Here is a 20,526-nt window from a genome sequence, read left to right on the forward strand (position 1 = left end):
AGTACATAACATCCTCTTGGCATGAATGCTAGAATGCAATAATACTTTGATATCAATTAGCAGTGATACCTGGATAGATGGATATAAAAGCTGTATTTTACATGAAATATTAAACTTGTATACATGAGAAAAGATCAACAACCTCAGATATGCAGACGATACCACTCTAATGGCAGAAAGTGAAGAGGACCTAAAGAGCCTCTTGCTCAGGGTAAAAGAGGAGAGCGCAAAAGTGGGCTTGAAGCTCAACATCAAAAAAACTAAGATCATGGCATCTGGTCCCATCACTCCTTGGCAAATAGAAGGGGAAGTCGTGGAAGTAGTGACAGACTTCACGTTCCTAGGATCCCAAATCACCGCAGACTGTGACTGCAGCCATGAAATTAAAAGACGCCTGCTACTTGGGAGGAAAGCGATGGTGAATCTAAACAGCATGATAAAAAGTAGAGACATCACCCTGCCAACAAAAATACGCATGGTCCAAGCAATGGTATTCCCAGTAGTCATGTATGGCTGTGAGAGTTGGACTATAAGGAAGGCCGAGCGCCGAAGAATGGATTCTTTTGAACTATGGTGCTGGAGAAGACTCTTGAGAGTCCCTTGGACTGCAAAAAGATCAAATCAGTCAATCCTAAAAGAAATCAACCCTGACTGTTCCCTGGAAGGCCAGATAATGAAAATGAAGCTCAAATACTTTGGCCACCAAATGAGAAGGGAGCACTCACTAGAGAAGACCCTGATGCTGGGAAAGATTGAAGGTCAAAGAAGACGGGGACGGCAAAGGATGAGATGGTTGGACAGTGTCATCGATGCAACAAACATGAAACTGAGCAAACCTCAGAGGACAGCGGAAGATAGGAGGGCCTGGCGGGATCTAGTCCATGGGGTCGTGACGAGTCGGACTCGACTGTGCGACTGAACAACAACAACAAATACATGAGATCAAGATATATAGCTGTATTCAAACAGGTGCTTGGGGCTCTTGTAACTAGTTCTCACACTAGAATCTCATTAATTATTAGAATTAACAGACAAATTGTTCCACGATCTAAGAATGGCCATGCACCTCTACCCACAGAATAGAAAAAAAGCTATCAATCTGTCAGTCCTTTCCATGTTTGGGCCAGGTGAGGTTTCTAACACTGTTGCTCCACTGTAGCAAAGCTTGTGTTCCTTGACTGAGCAGAGACAGGAGAACTGAAGAAGAATATGGGAGTAGTGCTGTGGTGCACTGACACACACACTCTCTCTCTCTCTCTCTCTCTCTCTCTCTCTCTCTCTCTCTCTCTCTCTGTGTGTGTGTACCTGAATGAGCATCGGGGAGGCAGTGAGAGGGTAGGACTCTGTAATGCTATGGGTTCTACAAATGAAGGTATTTCAGAAGATAAGTAATGCCTGTGTTTATGAAATACCAGAACTGAACTAGAACTGGGTGTGTCTGATGTTCTCCTGACCTATATGCATCTTTAGTTGTAAAAAATTAGAGCCATTGCCTGTGTGTGGGGATTGGAGAATAGCATGCAAATATGATTAACAGCATCTTCTCATGAGTATTCACCAGCTTTGCTCAGGCACTCCAAAGACACAATTCTTTTTTGTACTGTCTTGTCCATGTGCTAAAGTCTCCTTTTGTAGGGCATGCATAGTAGACCTGCTCAGTAATGCCTTTAGTTAACTGGTTGTGATCTGTGTGTTGTTTCCTGTAGTTTGGCTTTTTTGTTACTGTATTGGTTTTATGTTTTCTGAGTTGCTCTGTTTTAATTCTCTGTATGCCACCTTGAGCTATGGAAAGGAAGATATGCACTCTTTAAGTATTCACATTTCTGTACCATCTGTACTGAGGGTGTGTTCCTGTAAGTACATCAGCTATCCCAGAGAAAATAACATTTGCAGGTTATCTGAAAAAACTATAGAACCAGCAGAGGGAGCACTCTCTGTTGCTTTTAAAAAGGAATTCTTCAATTTATAATTTTCTGGATATAAATAACCTACAGTCATATGTTTTTGATTACTATATTTTAACAATTTTGATGGGAGATACATTTCTAAAATAATAAACTATGCTGTATATTATGAATGCTCATAGTTGGGGGGCCTGGGGGGTTGCTCAGGTTCCGACCAAAATGCTATAGATGTTTAACTAGAAAGATCAGACTTCTTCACAATCTTGACATAGCTATTTTCTTCACTTGATTCTCATATTGTGCTTCTACTTGGATATTGAACAACAGGGATGATTATGCAGTTTGATTTTGGATTGTTATGTGTATTGTTGGACCAGGTTTTTAAAAAAAATCTTGGCTATTATACTCAGTCCAGTGTGGCATAAAGTATGAACAAAAATGTTTCTTACCTGGTGAATTTTTACCTAACAGTGGTCCATACCCTAGGGCTTTTTTCTACCTGTAGGGCAGGCCCTATTTAAAAAAAGAAGAAAAATGGCACCTGAGCAGATCTGCTGCTCCAGGGGCCAGAGAGCAGGGATGCTGAGTCAGTCTTGTGACTATGTCTCACCCCCTCCCCATCCCTTCTGTTGGGGAAAGGTGTACTCTGGTGAGTTTTCATATTTGCCTTTTGACTCAGCTTTGTGACCTGCATCTTTCTCAGTGGAGAAAGACAAGTAGGCAGAACACTACTTTTATCCTATTTTTAAAACTGTGGCTAATCCAGTAGTCTTCTTAAAAAGTCTGTTTTGTTTTCTGTGCCAAAATGGGGGAAACTCTGTTACATTCTTGAAATGACAGTTGTGACGTAACCTGCATTATCAGGAAATGTTTTAGATCACTGTTGATCTTCATGGCCTACCAATAGCAGTTCACTGGAGCACAGTCAAATCTAAACCTAAAACCTTTTTGGGGTATCGTTCTGTGAAAACTTGTATAATATAATGATCTTTGTTATTCTGAAATTCTTTTTTTAGTTTGTTTCCAGTAATCACAGCCTATTTGTAGGGGTGGACTGGGAGGCAAAAACAGCCTTGGATAAGGGCCCTACCCCACCCCTGCCAGAGGGGGAACGGAGAAAGAGGAGACTCCCACTCGCCTTGCACAGGGCTGGGGATGCTGGCTCACGGTGGCTCGCACCCACCCACCTTGTGCAGGTATGGGAATCACAGTGGCAGTAACCCTTATCTGCCTTGCATGGGGTGATGGTTGCCTCTTGTTTGGGGCCAGGTTGGCCCTGGCAAGGGGGTGGCCTCCCAGACTATTGGCTCACTAGGACTTTTCCTGGTGGCCTTAGTGACCGACCTGCCCCACCTATTTAGGTTTAGCCACAGCTTTTCTTGGCATTGTGTTTTGTTTTAATGTTTCTTACATTGCAATATATAAACTTACTTAGATGTTAAAGTGACTTTACAGTGCTTCTGAATAAAAACTTCTGTAGATGGCAGATATTAAAATAAGGCCAGATATGGAAATATGTACATATTATGCATGTATGTGCTAAGCATTCAAACCCAGTGTTGTTAAGTGTACACAACTCTTATATTTCTGACCCCAAAATACTTTTGAAATAAGAGGTATTGTCATGTTTCATAAATAAAAAGAATTATAGACAGCGCTGAAATCATTGTGAGATGTCCACAGTACCCTACCAACTACTTTCTCTCTCTTCTCTATTAGGAATGGTGTGGTCAGATGTTAAAAGACTTTGGTATGAAGGCTTAGAAGACTTCCTAGACGAATCACGAAATCAACTTAGTTTTGTCATGAATTCTCTCTATTTAGCAACTTTTGCTCTCAAAATAGTTGCCCATAACAAGGTAAATATTACTGTATATTGTCATATGTATACAGTTTAATTCACTTTCCAGAAACTTCTTTGAATCATCTATTGAATAATGTTTATTTCTTGCTTTTCTCCCTGATTGGTTTCCAAATGTCTTAAAATTAAAATGTACAATAATATACAGTTCAGCTAATGGTTGCTAAAGTCGTCTTCCCAATTTGGAAAGCCTTAAAGCACAACTCTGGTTTCAGTCTATATATTTAGTGCTAAAATATAGGGAATTTAAGGCAAATATCACTTCTAGTTTTTATATTTTCTTAGGCTTTGCTGTGTTGGTTGAAACAATTCCTAGTGTAAATACACGTGTAGAGTATACCTGCTTTCATTGAAAAATGGAAGAGAAATGACAACTAGCAACTCTAATGTTTTTGAGCTGGATTTGTATTCTTATCTGATATTCAGCTCATCAGACAACCACTAATTAATGTTATATTTTTACTTTAAAATGCTTATATCCCACATTTCAATATTCTCAAGGTTATTTGCACAGTGTCAAAATGATTATAGTGGAACTGACAAAAAGAAACAGCACTGAATTACTTCTAAATAGAAAATATATAAGAAGCCATGGAGCAATCTAACAATGGTGTATTAAGTCAATGGATTCAGAAGGATGTATTTCTACTTAGGATGGCATTGTAAGTCTGGTAAAAGGTTAGGTGAAACAACTGAGTCTTGATCTCTTTCCTGAGGTTGCCAAAGAGGGGACGAAATGAGCTTCCTGGGGGAGTGTGTTCCACAATCTTAAGTGTCACCACTGAAAGTCCCCATCACACATTGCTATCGAATGAATGGGTGGCATACAAAGTTTTTATTGCACAAAGTAGTCTTTCAGGTATTTTGTCCCCCATTTAATAGGTTTTACTGGTCGAAGCCAGTACCTTGAGTTTTGTCTGCAAACAAACAAGCAGCCAAAGTGGAATAGATGAGGACTGGCATAATACAGCAGGTCCCAAATAACAACTGGGCAGCTATGATTTGGAATAATTGAAGCTTTCAAGCATTTTTAAAGGGAGCCCCACATAGAGTACACTTCAGTAGATGTTACCAGAGCAAATCTGTCTGTGGCCAGGTTAAATTTCTCCCATGTAGGATGAAACTGGTATACCTTTTTTATTCCCATTTTATAGGCAATTGTAGCTTATCCAAAGCTACTTACTGAGACTCAAGGTAAACTCAGTCTCAGTTTCAGCAGCCTTGGCCCTTCTTGATCTTTCTCCAGCTATTGCTTCTCCAACTCTGTCCTCCTCAGCCATCCAAGGTCTCATGTTTTTTTCAAATGACTGTCCATGTTTTCCTTTGCTGCCGCCATTCATATTTTCAGCCAGAGCATCTGCACAATGCTACCTTTCTCACCTTTTTGCAAAGGCTTGCTTGACTCCCAGTCTCCATTAAAGACATAAAATTTCTGCAAGTGTTGAAGCCACAGAAAAAAATATTTTTTCCTCCAGCCACTCTTGAAAAAAGAAGAAAATTTGAGGGTAACTGAAATTTGTGCAGTATTTACTTTCCTATCAAACCTAAACTTCTGCTACTGATTGGACCACAAATGCATCATCTGTAATTTACTTAGCATATAAAATTGTACTATTTGGCATATTTATGGAATTAAAAGTATGAATATCTTCATTTTCTATAAGAAAAAATACAAGTATATCCATTATTTGAAAAAAGGTTGCAAACTGCCCCACCCTGAATTACCATGTCACGTATTTTTACCATCTGAGAGGTAAGAAGAAATAAAATAAATAGAAGTTGAAGACAGAAAATGTATTTTGTAGTAAACAGAAGAATGTATATATTATCCAAGTCTGAACTGTTGTATACTCTGATGATGTCATATGAATAAATACTCAGTTGAGTAGAACCCTGGTTAGCATTAATTGATGTGCTGAAATGGCATTCAAGTATGACACTGACAGATGTTTAAGTGCAGTGAAGACTTTTGAGACTGAAAGAAGAATCTGGAGATGAGAACCTGTGGCCAGCTTCTGACAGGAAATGTTGTATCTCTACCTGCCCATAGTGGATGAAAGGGACAGTCTTAGGTAGACAGGATTACCTGAACTTGTAGACCTTTTTCTAGACTTTTTTTCTGCATTGTCTATCTTCAAAGCTGGTGTTTATTTGGAGTGGAAGGTAAACCTGTATCTTGTTAGCTTTGCTTGATAGTCATGTAAGAACCTTTCAGATTAATATAATTAAATAAGCTTACATCTGTCCTGGTAAAATACTTCCTTAAGATATAAAATCTCATTCAAATAAAACTAGCTTATATTATGGACAGAAAGGAACATAAGAAAGCAGCAAGACAGCAGTTTGATCATCAATACTTTATTTTATCTCAGGTAGTCTTGCATCTTATTGTGGATTGTTAAACATTGGGGAATAAATGGTCTGGGATGAACGTATCTACAGGACCTCCTCTCCTGGTATCTCCCCCCCCCCAAAGAGCATTACACTCAGTGGAGAAGAACTTACTGGTGATCCCTGGTCTGAAAAATATCTGGCTATCCTCAACCAGAGCCAGGGCTTTTTTGGCCGTGGTGCTGACCTGGCGGAACTCTGCTGAATGACATTCATGCCCTGTGGGACTTAGTGCAGTTCTGCAGGGCCTGTTAGATAGAGATGTTCCACCAGGCGTATGGTTGAGAACAACAACAGTCTCCATCTAGCCTGGCTCCTTCCTTCCCTCTCCCCCCTTCAAGTGTTATCTGCAAATTGTTGCTGTAATGTTTACTGTGTTTTTAATTGTTTTATCTGGATTGTGAATTTTGTTGTTAGAAATATCGTCCATCACTCTGAGCCCTATGCAAGAGGGGTGGTTTACAAGATAAATAAATAAATATTCCTGGATTTTTGTAGCTTTCCAGTGTGTGCCACTGGCAGTTAATAGTTGTCACTAGATTGTCTACTATATTATAATTAAATGTCAATTTCTTTTAATAATTCTAGTTCCATGATTTTGCTGAGAGGAAGGATTGGGATGCCTTCCATCCCACACTGGTAGCAGAAGGTCTGTTTGCTTTTGCTAATGTTCTCAGTTATCTTCGACTTTTCTTCATGTATACCACGAGCTCTGTCCTAGGGCCACTTCAGGTAAGTTATTATACAGGCAAAATGTCTAGATTTGCTCTTTGATTTAAGTTCAGATACAGGGTTTATACTTGTAATAACACTCATCTAAATTGTTGGCTTTATCAGTCAAGCTGCTCTATATGGCTAGATTTTGACCTTGCTATGTTGAGCTTCCTGTGGCTATCTAATTAAAATGTTGATTGAATAGAACTGTATTAGAACTGTAGAAGCAAAGCAAAAATGTAATTACACAGGGCAAACAAGGCATGCTTAAACAAGCTACCTTAAACAAAATTCTTGAACATTCTGCTGCCTAATAACTGTAGGTAACTTTTTGACCACAACAAAGAAGGAAGGTTACACAGGTTGTATAATTACACTTGTTAGATGTGTCCAAAAGATCCATGTTGTCATCTTGCTGTGAGTGAAGTTGGGGCCTTCCCCCTTCCCTTATTACAGCTAAATAATTACTCCTACAAGCAAAAAAAAAAAAAATGTTATTTACAAAAGGATTCTTTTTATTTAGCAATACTTTCTAATTATTGTTTAGTTTCCCTATTTTAAGTTTTTAATCACATTTTTCTATAGCAAACTCCTTATTGATAAGACTCAGTGGACTTAACAGTATATTAAGGATGCAGACCACATTGCCATAACAAGTTCCCATTCATTCTGAAGTTCACTATGTAACGTACATATTTATTTATGTGTTGCATCTTTAACACATTTTTATTAGTCTTCTATGTAATGAAATCAGAATTCCAGGTATATATAAACAGCTAACACTTACCCTATTCAGTGTCACACTGAAGCTTTAGTTGCTGTTGTTGACAACCATAGATGCAATAATTTCCATACTGTTTTCCAAAAGTAGGTCATTACCTTCAAATGCCAATAAAATATAGCACTATATCCCTTCAGTGAAATCAAAAGCGTATTCCTTCAACATTTTTTCATGGATACTTTCATAGCAGGGAAATGTGCTTTATTAGAATCTTTAATCTTTAATCATTATTTTAATTAGCTATTCATTAGTAACTGATGTTATGATATATAGTTAACAATCTTTGCTAGAAGGTTGGTTTTGAAAGTACTATTTCAGTCTTTAATTTAAAATATGTACAAACTATTAGTAAGTTATATCTGTTATTTTGATTGTTGGAATCAATGGCTACATTGTAGTTAAGTAAGCAGGGTAAGGCCTGTAATTGTATTAACTTTTAAGAACAGTGACAAATTCCTGGGCCCTCAATTATTTCTGCAGTGCTCCAAACATAGTGCCATATTCTTTCTCATTTATTTTCATTTTAGGGTTGCTATAGAGGCTTTAGATCCCAAACTTTAAAACATTTTGATCATAAACTGCAATCCTGTGCACACTTGCATGGGAAGACCCACTAAACACAATGAGATTTACTTTGAAGTGAACATGCGTAAAATTACAAGGACAGAAATTTTGTTTCATATGTATGGTGGTTTCTCATTTGGAAGAAAGAGAAACAAAATGGTGGCGAGGGAGTGGAATATTTAATAGTTATGCAACCCCTACGTGTTTTGCATACAGCTTCGTCAGGGGGAATCTTTCAGATTCTTTTTCATTCGGTTCCCGTATGTATGTGAAACACATAGTATAACTATTAAATATTCCATTCCCTCTGCACCATTTTGTTTAGTTTTTCTTTGTTTTGCCTTGGTGCAGTCCCCTTTCTTCTTCATCGGTTTCCCATATTTATTTATTTATTTATATGGGAAAAGGCTATGATTTCTCCATTTACTGGTATGGCTGCCAGTACAGCTAAATAGCAATGGGGGCTTCTACATGGTAGATTTTCTTGTCCAAGTCCCCCAGCAGCAACCATCCCCCATCCTCTTGGGATTCTTAAATTTAAAAATAATCAATTTCATGTTGTTATGTTGATATACTGTTACAACAATAAGTAAAACAGGTTCTGAGAAAGCTCAATTTTAATTTATTTGAAACAAGCCTCTAGCACCTTCTGCTATGGCATTATGCCTTTCCCCATATACCTCTGCAACTGAAGGGGCTAGATACGTACATTTAAAAATAATGAGAATGGGGAATTCATGGAGTGTGTTTCACTTATTGTTACAATGGTATATTGATATAACAATATGGAACTGATTATTTTTTAAGGGAAGAAATGGCCCCTGCAGGAACAGCATCAGGAAAAAATGGCCACCAGATGGGTGGCAAAATCCAAACTTTCCTACCCACACAGCAGCTGTTTAAGCTTTACAGCAGTCTTTCCCAAAACATTGGAACAAAGCAGTTTTGAGAAGAATTGGAGTAAAGCCAGGGAGAACCCAGGAGATATGCAAATATACCATGCTACTGTGGGGAAGGAGACCCCCTCCCTTTGTTCTCAGGGCAGATAACCCATGTGGAAGTCTATATGTGTTATGGTCCAAGATATTTCATGACTGAAATAATGGCAGAAATCCACAAGTCATTTGTCCCTAAAACTATTCCTGAGGCTCCCTCCCCACAGCAGCAGCATTTCAAGGAACTCAGTGGGCTGTAGTAAAAGGGTAGAGTTGCCAAAATAGCTCCCCCTTTCCACTGGCAGAAAACAACCTTTGGATTCAATCCATTATTTGTTACACTTAAATTGTACCATTGTGATTCAAAATATAGTCTGTACTTGACCCCTGATGACAGATTACACAAAGCAAGACGAAAAATTGAACCATTTTAATTCAGGGGTTTCTAGTAGTTTAATAGTATTTAATACAGCTGCTTAACTATTTAATTATTTTGCAGTGTAAAGTTCATTTGGAATTATATCCTGCTTTCATAATAGGTTTTGACATGCAAGTTTGGTGTGTAGTAATTAATGTTTGAAAACTGAATTTGATAATAATATGTTCTACAGATTTCAATGGGGCAGATGTTGCAAGACTTTGGAAAATTTCTTGGAATGTTTCTTCTTGTATTGTTCTCATTCACTATTGGATTGACCCAACTCTATGACAAAGGATTCACTGTGGATGAAGAGAAGGACTGTGCTGGGATCTTTTGTGAACAGCAAAGCAATGACACATTCCACTCGTGAGTCGCAGAGAATTCATTGATAAGGCAGTGGTAAAAATTAGCTATTATGTTCTTTAATGTAGCTTTCAACACTAGAACATTTCTGAAGGTAGGACTTTGTGTCACTAAGCTGGTGACATAGCATTCATACTTAGCATTTATGTAGTGGTTTAGAATATGCTGAATGCTTCACATACATTACAATTTATGTTGTAAAGCAGATTTGCTATCCTATAAAGTGGGGTCCATAGTGTTTTCTTTAGATTGGGACTGAAGCTGACAAATACGGGTTTGCCTACCAAGTGAATTTTCAGCAGGGGCAAAATTTAAACTGGGATGAATCTGCTCACTCTTCTATATACTACACTACACCAATTTAAGCTTAGGGCACCATATCACCAATTTCTTTGCTGTGTTGATATTTTCAAGGCTGTTGTTGTGGAATACAATCTTGTGAAAGCAGAGTCCTGTTAAAATAAGAGCACACATTTTAAGTCCCATTGGCTTGGATTCTCTTGCTGCACAAATAGAAGACACTAATGTTGACAAATCTTTCCAACTTTCTCTTTTCAGAGGAGTCCTCTGAAGCCCTTTCCCCAAGGCAATGCTGGGGGTCCTCCATGGACAAAACCCCACCTTACATATGGGTCTGCAGTGGAGGAATTGAGTGAAATTTCCCCTACCTTACTCTTGAGCTAGCAGAAAGCTGGACAGGAAAAGAGTGATGGAATAAGAGCTCTGTTGGCACAAGAATGAGGTTGGGGACCCCTTTGCCGTATTCCCCTTTTTCACTGCCATCCCCTGTGCCTAATGGCTGTTTGTCCATGGGGTTGCATGACCTCTAGTGAGGCCTTTTGGGCATTGCAGAAGGTTGTTTCGGAAAGGGAAGGTGGGAACGATTAACTCCTTTTGCTTAGGCAACCCCTGTATCTAATGCTGTGGTTTTAAGTGTACTTTCCTTGTATAATGCTTGTAAGGTGCAGGCTTCACCCACAAAGTGCTTGGCAAAGCTGCAGGTTCCTGTAATAAGTCTTATTGGCATGCATTTTGTTTGTGTGGTCTACAACTCAACTCACTAAAAAAATTAAAGTGCTGATTTCATTTCTTCTCACTTTCCAAAATGGTGAGAAATCTGAGACAAGATTACATGGCTTAGTTTTCTTTGCAGAGTGTACTAGAAACTTGTGAAGTCTTTGTAATAACTGTGTTTTTGTGACAAATATATGAGCGGAGCATATTGGCAGCAAACAAATTCCTAACACAGGCAGCTCAACTACTAGTCCTGCATAAGCATGTTCAAAGATCAGCTGTTAAACTCCAGTTTTAGACCAACTTTGTCCAAATTCAGAGAGCAGTTTCCCTGCTTTTGGCCACAGATCCATTATCTAATTAGCAAGCCATCAGTTTAATACAGGGTAGTCAACTATTGACCCCCTCCCCAGACATAATGTTTGTTAAATATTTTTGAATAACTGACCTTGTAGCACCTCAGAATAATTTTGCTTTTCTAGAAGAAAATGTTCTAACTTTGAATGCATGCTAGCTGGGTTTTTTCCCTCTTGTGTCTTTGTGGGTCATCTAATCACACATTTCCCCCTTTTTTCAGGTTTATTGGCACCTGTTTTGCCCTGTTCTGGTATATATTCTCCCTTGCACATGTAGCAGTATTTGTTACCAGATTTAGTTATGGTGAAGAACTGCAGTCTTTTGTGGGTGCTGTTATTGTTGGCACATATAATGTAGTAGTGGTGATTGTCCTCACCAAGCTCTTAGTGGCGATGCTTCATAAAAGCTTTCAGCTGATAGCAGTAAGTATTTTAAAACACATTTTATTACATTATACTGAAGTACAGTCTTTGCTGTTGGTTGTGCATAGCACGATCATTACTTTGATTAACTAGTAAGCAGTGGGGCCCCACAAGGATCTGTATTGGAGCCCGTGCTATTTAATTTGTTCATAAATGATCTGGAACGAGGTGAGCATTGTAGTAGCCAAGTCTGCAGGTAACACAAAATTATTCATTATGGTGAAAACCAAAGCTGAAGAGATCCAGGAGGATCTCCACAAATTGGGTGATTGGGCAGCAGCGTGGCAAATGAAGCTCAGTAAAGGTAAGTATAAGATGATCCATACTGGAAGATGAAAACCCAAATTGAAGTATATGTTAATGTGTTTTGAAATAGCTGAGACTGAGAGGGAAAGGGACCTTGAGGTCATAGCGGATAGCTCAGTGAAAATGTTGATCCAGTGTCCCACAGCAGTGAATGGACAGAGATGATTTTTTTTTCTCCCTCTCCCAAAATATTAGAACGTGGGGGCACGCAGTGAAGTTTATAAGCAGTAGAGTCGGGGTGGACAAGAGGAAATACTACTTTGCTCAGTGATTGATTAAAATGTGGAATTCCCTGTCAGAGGATGCAGTAATGGTCACGGACATGGAGGGTTTTAAAGGTATTAGACAGATTCATGGAGGGCAGGACTATCAGTGGCTACTATCCATGATGATTGGCGGGAACCTCCATATTCAGAAGTAGTAAACCTCTGAATGCCAGTGCCAGGAGGCAACATCAGGGAAAGGCCTCAGCCTCTGTTGCCGGCCGTCCAGAGTGACTGGTTGGCCACTGTATGAGATAGGATGCTGAACTAGATTAACCACTGGTCTGATCCAACTGGACTGTTACATTCTTAACTAGGTTTGAATAACTTGGTTCTGACTGGTTTAAGTGTGTTACAAATATTAATATGAAGTAGTTTGTTCATGCATCATGCATGCCAGGGCCACTTCCTATTTATTCACCAGTTCGGTGTAGTGGTTAAGAGCAGCGGATTCTAATTTGGAGCACCAGGTTTGATTCCCCACTCCTCATGCAGCCAGCTGGGTAATCTTGGGTGAGTCATAGTTCTCTCAGAGCTGTTCTCTCAAGAGCAGTTCTCTCAGAGCTCTCTCAGTCCCACCTACCTCACAGGGTGTCTGTTGTGGGGAGAGGAAGGGAAGCTGCTCTGAGACTCAGAGTGAAGGGTGGGGTATAAATCCAGCTCTTCTTCGTTTTCTCTTCCTCCTCCTTCATACCCTCCCTCCCAGCTGAAGCAATTCTTCAAGGGCCTTACTAGTTTTAAACCACCCCCAGTTCCACCACCTAAACCATCATAGGACTTACAGCTGGTCCTCATACAGCTAATGGAGAAACCCTTTTACCTGAAACTCAGAAGGTACTGTGGACTCTGCACTCTTGCTTTAAAGAAACTCAGTATCTTGACCCAGCTCAAGATCTTGACCCTTGCGTTTGAATACCACTGCCATAGAGACAATGCATGGTACTGTCAGAACTCATTCCAGAGGAGTTACTACCATATCTTCTGCGTTCAGTAGAGGAATTCCTCTCCGAGAACACTGCAAGCCATCTGAGCCCAGCCTTTCACCTTATACTGAGGCACAATGCCATACATTTTGTAACCAGAGCAAATGTGTATTTTGGCAGAGCAGGCTTAATGGGATATTAACTATACCTATACCTGATTCTAGATAAGACAGCTTGTTTTTGCCCTTAGTATGATATAGAGAGACCTTGAAGAAGAAAAACAAGTTGTTTGTAGCTGATGTTCCTCAAGTGGTCTTCCCTTAATTCACACAACTTGCCCTCCTTTCTGGTAACAGGTGTTTTTAAACTTGCTGTGGTATTTCTTTTTGGGAAGAACTTAGCAGGAAGCAGCAACTTCTCTCTCTTAGGCATGCACACTTGGCGCTCTGCCTCTAGAGGGAAAAAAAAATCATGTGTAAAAGTTAGTCATGTCCAAACAGAAGCTCTGCTGAGGCACAAAGCCTTTCAATATGAGTATGCAGATGACTACTCAAAGGACACCGATTACCAGTTGCGAGGGCACTTGGGAGATTTAGTGGAAAACCTTAACACAACTAGATAGCACCAGGATGATTGGAGGGTATTCTTTGTATTTTAGCCACAACAAAGTTAAAAAAAATCCTTTTCATGTTGGAATATACACATGCTTTAGCAGTACTGGAAACCTGCGAAGTAATAAATTGCTACCATTGCATTGTAGCAGTTCTCTTTTTCATGTACAGCTAATACCTCATACCTATTGGGCCAGTGTAAAATTCTTTATGCACTCCGAAGAGCATGCATAGCAGAGAAACGGATCTGTAATGATGAGGAGGCCAAGTTCTGCATGGTTCAGAAGTTCAATTATAAAAAAAAAACACCAAATAAATGTGTTATGATTATTTCCTTTTTTATATTTCATCATAAGTATACCTACACAGTACAAACTGTGTCTGAAGCACATAGCACACATAATCTCATGTAATTATTTATACCTCATGTCATAGGAGGATATGGACTCCTGAGGAATATAGTCTGAAACATGAGGGCCGTGGTATGAATAGCAGCTTTCATAGACTTTCCTGCAGTGTGAGAAACATGTGGATCTGGTCTCCAGGTTTATGGTGAATGTCAAGCCCTGAAATGTGAGGCTCTGTATATGATCATCTAAGATCCCCATGCACAAAATATCTCTGGATTGAAACTATCCTTTTCAATAAATGTATTTGTAATCACATTCATTGGTTACTAATTAGTCCTTAGTAAACATTTAAATGCACAGTGGTGTAATTTTAAATCCTGGTTTAGAAGAATCTCTGAAATCTGTCATTTTTAATCATTTAGAACCACGAGGACAAAGAATGGAAGTTTGCTCGTGCCAAGCTCTGGCTTAGCTACTTTGATGACAAATGTACATTGCCTCCACCTTTCAATATCATTCCTTCTCCCAAGACTATTTGCTATCTGTTTAACAGCCTCAGTAAATGGATTTGTTCTCATACATCATCTGGCAAAGTCAAGCGGCAGAATAGCTTAAAGGTAATAAATTTGTTTTAATGAAATGTTTTCATAGTTACAAGACAAGACATCCAATTAAACTGTTAGTTTAAATTGCCCTTCATTACAAATAATGAACCGGTAATTAGCCTCAACAAACCAAAACCACAATACATATCGACAAACAAGGTTTTACTGTTGAAATATCTGAGTATTGTATAGTCATTACAAAATCTGTAATACCACCATTGTTTTTAATGTCATATGTGATGTTACGGGCTCTAATTTAGTAGTTGCTTATGATACCTATATCTATTGCAGCACAACTAGCCATGCTGATGAGCTAGCTTTGTTTTTTCCCAGTTACACCTGACATGCTGCAGGTTTCTGAAAGACCACAGTAGGATAGAAAAAGCAGACACGGGCAGGAAACTGCGGGGGGGAAGCATGGCAGTTTGCCCCGGGGCAAACTACTGTGCGGTAAAGTGATCAGACCTCCCGTGGAGGTACCGTGGAGGTTCCATGGGAAGGGAGAGGTGCCGATCGCATGACAATCCCACGTGCAAAAAAGAAGCGTGCGGTGCGGCAAACTGGATGGGTGTTTTTTTCGTGTACACCACGACTGCGCATGCTCTGTTGGGTGCTTGTGCGCATCCACGGAGACTTGGGGGGAAAAAAACCTTTTTTGCAAGGGGACATGGGCGGGCGCCGGATGCCTCCGGAAACGCGATCAGACGCCTGCCCTTGCCCCGCAGTTTCTGGAAACTAGCACCTCCGAGGTACTAGTTTTTTGCTGCGTGTTTTTGGCGGGAAGCCTCGGTTGCGTCACGGAAGTGCTACGCTTCCCAGATGTGCTGGTGAGATTGCGCCCGGAAACTCCGCTTGTCTTCCATCGCTCGAGCGTGGCTAATGCTCCGTGTGACCGCAGCCAATGATAACTTTCCACTACTGCATCACAGTCACTGAAAGGTTTTAGGCCATATTCATATATTATGGCAAACATTTGTTCCTGATCATCATGAATGTAGTTAGTGGTCATGACTGTGCAGTGCTGATGACATTTTAGATGGAGGGGTTGGGTGTTAAATCTATAAAGTATCTGATACTATTTATAATGTGATTTTTATTCTTGAGTGCCCTTACCAGGGCAGAAAGGCAGTAATATAATCAACTCCACTCCCTCCTTCTCTTGTGAGCATCACAATTGAAGGCTTGCTTGTTTGGGAAGCCTTGAATCAAACTGTAGTTCACTGTGAGCTCAGAATGCAGGCACTTGGGCAAACTGAAGTTTGTTTCCTCCCCGCAAACTGGGATTCCAGGCCTCAGGAGCCCACATTACTGAAAATTTGCAGTCACACCGTTGATTATCAAAATTAGTCTGTAATTCATAGCCAAATAAAGGTCTGTTCCTGGTTTTGGGATCACGGAAATGAACATACTATATATTGAGGTTGTGCAGTTCTCGGTATCTTCTCCAGTGGGATGTGACAAGTATTAAGCCTCTGAGGCGGTAACTTCTGCACAGGTTAGTCAGGAGTCTTATGGGAGCAGTACCTGAAGTTCTTTCTGCTTTTCCATTTTTTAAGTTTTGTTTTCCATTGTTTAAGTATTACAAGGCTGGATATGCAAATACAGTCAAGGCAAATGATCTTTTCCTACAGCAAAATGTAATGTCAATTCTAAAAACAGTGCAAATTTGTTAGCTTTCCCACATGGTGTGCTAATTTTAAACTTGTCCCATGTTGCATCAAAATAAAATACTCAAAGGAAGAAACACTGAAGCTGCTTAGTTTTAAAGCTCTGTTGAGTAAACATATTCAAGGTACCGGTACCCTGTCATTAGGTACAATAATTACTAGAGCTCCCTCTGGCAGGTAAAAATAGTTGAAGGAGCATACTTGGTACAGAGGGATGTTATTTCTTCCTTTTTGTTTTTGTTTACAAAGAAATGTTTTACAAAATTAGGATCATTTATTTTCAAGTCACATAGGCCATCAGCGGTACTGAAGACCACAATTTTAGCCATTTTTTGTTGTAGATAAGGAGAAACACGGTACTCTAACTGTATGCTTGACCTGTACAGCCTTGCAGCAAAATCCAAAGACTGGGTGTAGAAATTTTCCAGGACTTTTCTGCTGTCCTATAAAATATTTTTTTTTAAAGTAGCAACCCATGAAGAATCAGGGGTAGGGGAAATCCCCCTTCTTTCTCCCCCTCTTGTGAGTTACTGCTGTCTCCCCTCGCCATCATCACTGCCTTCTCATGCTGGCCCCTGCTTCAGAGGTCCTGCTCTTGAATCTTGAGGGAGGAGGCTCAGCATTCATTGCGGTTGATGCAGCAACCGAATGGCAGCCAAACTCCAACTGGTTTTGCCAGCATCCAAGCCTACGGATGATGTCGCTAGTTGGTGTTTTTGGGTTTTTTATGCCCGACTTTGAAACCTCAGTATTGGTTGTGGCTGGCCCTGTTGCCCAGTTTTCTGTATCAGCATTGGGATCAGCACTTCACAGTGAAACACCATGATAGTGGGAGGATTGGAGGGAAATATACACATTTCCTCTTTGACAGCCAGCTTTCTTTCAGTAGCTAGCCCAGATATCCCAAAATAATCCCCAGTCAACAAAACAAGATTGGCAATTATATGCCAGTGTTTTATTGCATGGTTTGATATTGCAGTGGCTTTACAGACGTTCCTTCATTTGCTTACCAGATTATTCTGTGTACATGGAATATGTTAGGAGGATTGTTCAGGTGGTCAGCCTTCCAAGTTGATGGAAAGAGATCTTCTTCTGAGGCATTTTGGAACTCCAGAGGATTGAACTGAATGGTGGTGGAGGTGCAGACTTAGAAATTTAGCAAGAGTGGGTCTTTTTTAGTTACTAATATTTGGGGGATGAGAGCACATGTAACTGAGCACACAATCTAGCTAAAATTAAGTACCTTTAAGTTCCTTTGATTGTAATGAAGATAATTAAGCATGTGTGTATTTAACTGAATCCACATACAGCATATTTTACAGCATATGCAATATTCAGTAGTTTTTAATCTCAGAAAATCCTGCTGCCTGTTGTACATCATTATGTTTAACCTTTTACTGTTTCTTTAAAGGAGTGGAAAAATCTGAAGCAAAAGAGAGATGAGAATTACCAAAAAGTGATGTGTTGCTTAGTTCATCGTTACTTGACTTCCATGAGACAGAGAATGCAAAGTACAGATCAGGCAACTGTAGAAAACCTCAATGAACTACGACAAGACTTATCAAAATTCCGAAATGAAATGAGAGACCTGCTTGGCTTCCGGACTTCTAAATATGCCATATTTTATCAAAGAAATTAAGATCCAGGGTTTCAGAATGCCAAAATTTAGGCATACTCATTTCAGTATGTTTCATCCCAAATAACATAACCATTTCTAGATAGTACTTTTAACGATGTCATTGCATGAGCTGAAGTCAAGTTCAGTCATGAAAAAATATTACCGTTTATGTATTTTTGTAGCTTTTTATTGTGTGTACAGTGTGTAATACTTGGCCATAGCTGAAGCATAATTGATTTCATTGGAAGCGTGACTGGCTTTAGTTTCATGGCCTGTGTGTTGAAGAAATACTTCCTGAAGATTCAAGTTTGTTCTCCAATTAAGAATGAATTTGCATTGTTTCGTTAATTGTAAAAATGCAAAGTGTGATGGAGGTCGCAGCCTCTGGGATCATGCAGAGTACTTTCTAGCTCAAATTTTGGCACTTCTAGCTAAACAGATTCTTCTATGACCTAATCAAGAGTTTAGAATGTTAGGGGGGCGGGGAGAATCCCTTAACTAGTTTACTTGCTGTTAACCACAGATGTATTCACTTAGTACTAGAGATTATTGTGCACCCCATGTAAGATATTCAAAGGGAGAATCCAGTGCAAAAGTGGTGAATTGGAAGGCATCAAGAGATCCCCCAGGCTTGAATAAGCCTCACTTACTACAGGAGCTAATAATAGCTTGGCATGACTCACCCTTTACAGATGTGAATTCTGCTTATTTTTTTTTCACTGCACCTTCCTTGATTAGCTCTATGTTAATCCTACCCCACCCATCCTCCAGCATTTAGAATTGGTCCTTATCCACTTTTTGTGTGTATGTGTACATGTGTGTTAATGTGCTTGCATGCCTGGAAACCATGGTGACTTCTGGTGACACCTAACTGAGGGCTTGGACTTTTTCAGAGATGGCTTGATGGCCTGCCTCTGCATCCCAAGCCCTGGTATTCCTTGGAGGTCTCCCTACAGGGGCTTGCCTTGCAATGGCTTACTTTCTCCAGGGTCGGGGACAAAGGGTGGTGCTAGGGGAACAGCAGTCCAAGAGACACCTGCTTGAGTGTGGTGTGCCTCAGGGGGCGGTGCTTTCCCCGATGTTGTTTAACATCTACATGCACCCCCTTGCCCAGATTGCCCGGAGGTATCTCTATCTGATGTTGGGTGTCCAGTTGGACTCCAGTCCAGAAGATCTGGACTGGGTGTTGCAAGCTGTGGCTGGTTGGCTTAGACTGAGCCGGCTGAAGCTAAATCTGGCGAAGACAGAGGTCCTGTGCCTGAGTTGGGGTGGGGTGGGGATGGGGCTCCCGCTCCTGACCTTCGATGGGACACCATTGGTGCTAGCCTCGGAGGTTAGGAGTTTGGGAGTGCTCCTGGATTCCTCCTTAACAACGGAGGCCCAGGTAGCAGCCACTGCTAAGTCAGCCTTTTACCATCTTCAGCTGATTCAGCAGTTGGTTCCCTTCCTCGACCACGACGACCTGGCTACAGTGATACATGCGACGGTCACCTCGAGATTAGACTACTGTAATGCTCTGTACATAGGGCTGCCCTTGTCACAAATCTGGAAGCTACAGCTAGTGCAGAATGCCGTGGCCAGGCTTGTGATGGGCCTCCCTAGATGGGAGCACATCCGGCTGGTGCTGAAGGTGCTGCACTGGCTGCAAATAGCATACCGAATTCGCTTCAAGGTGCTGGTACTTACCTTTAAAGCCCTATATGACCAGGATCCAACATACCTGAGGGACCGCCTTTCCCCATACATACCCCAGAGAGCACTATAGTCGGGGTCACAACATCGGTTAATTATTCCAGGCCCTAAGGAGGCCAGGCTTGCTGCTACTAGGGCCAGGGCCTTTTCAGTGGCGGCTCGTTCCTGGTGGAATGAGCTCCCAGAGAAGATCAGGCCCCTGCGGGACCTTGTACAGTTCCACAGGGCCTGCAAGATGGAGCTCTTCCACCAGGCTTTCAACTAGGAGCCGCCCACCACCACCAACTATCATTAGTAACATCTATGGTGGAGGGTTGGCCCTGCATGGAGATCGAGCCACAGTGTGTGGGAGGCCGGAATACCACTGAATCGGGATTTTAGAACTACATTTTATAACATGACATCTTTAAATTACTGAAGGAACGACCACCATAGCGAGCGCTAACTTGTTAACTTATTATCTGTTTATTGTGTGATTGTTTTAATTTGTTTTTAAATGTTTTATGCTGACTCGGCACATGCTGCTGATAAATGTGAGCCGCCCTGAGCCTGCTTGTGGAGAGGGCGGGATAAAAATGTAATTAAATAAATAAATACTTGCCAGGGTCCGCCCTGCTTAGCTTCTGAGATCTGATGAGATCGGGCTTGCCTGGGCTACTCAGGTCAGGGTGGTCCTTGTTGTTGGTCAGTCACACAGTTGTGTCTGACTTTTCGTGACCCTATGGACCACATCACGCCAGGCTCTCCTGTCTTCTGTCATCCTC

At 40.6% G+C, this 20,526-nt stretch overlaps 1 protein-coding gene across 1 annotated transcript in view; it reads left to right on the plus strand.

Moving 5' to 3' along the window:
• TRPC1 (transient receptor potential cation channel, subfamily C, member 1) overlaps positions 1–18,091 on the plus strand; it is a gene marked incomplete at its 5' end in the record, with an annotated part of 28,991 nt that extends 10,900 nt beyond the window's left edge. The window contains 6 exons of the mRNA XM_015429278.1: positions 3,624–3,763; positions 6,745–6,888; positions 9,762–9,937; positions 11,526–11,727; positions 14,603–14,797; positions 17,864–18,091. Coding sequence (XP_015284764.1) covers positions 3,624–3,763; positions 6,745–6,888; positions 9,762–9,937; positions 11,526–11,727; positions 14,603–14,797; positions 17,864–18,091 — 1,085 coding nt within the window. The remainder of the gene's footprint in view (positions 1–3,623; positions 3,764–6,744; positions 6,889–9,761; positions 9,938–11,525; positions 11,728–14,602; positions 14,798–17,863) is intronic.
• Positions 18,092–20,526: the final 2,435 nt, after the last annotated feature.

Source organism: Gekko japonicus, unplaced genomic scaffold (genome assembly GCF_001447785.1).
Source record: "Gekko japonicus isolate JY-2015 unplaced genomic scaffold, Gekko_japonicus_V1.1 scaffold4098, whole genome shotgun sequence".
In the NCBI taxonomy this organism is placed as follows: Eukaryota; Metazoa; Chordata; class Lepidosauria; order Squamata; family Gekkonidae; genus Gekko; species Gekko japonicus.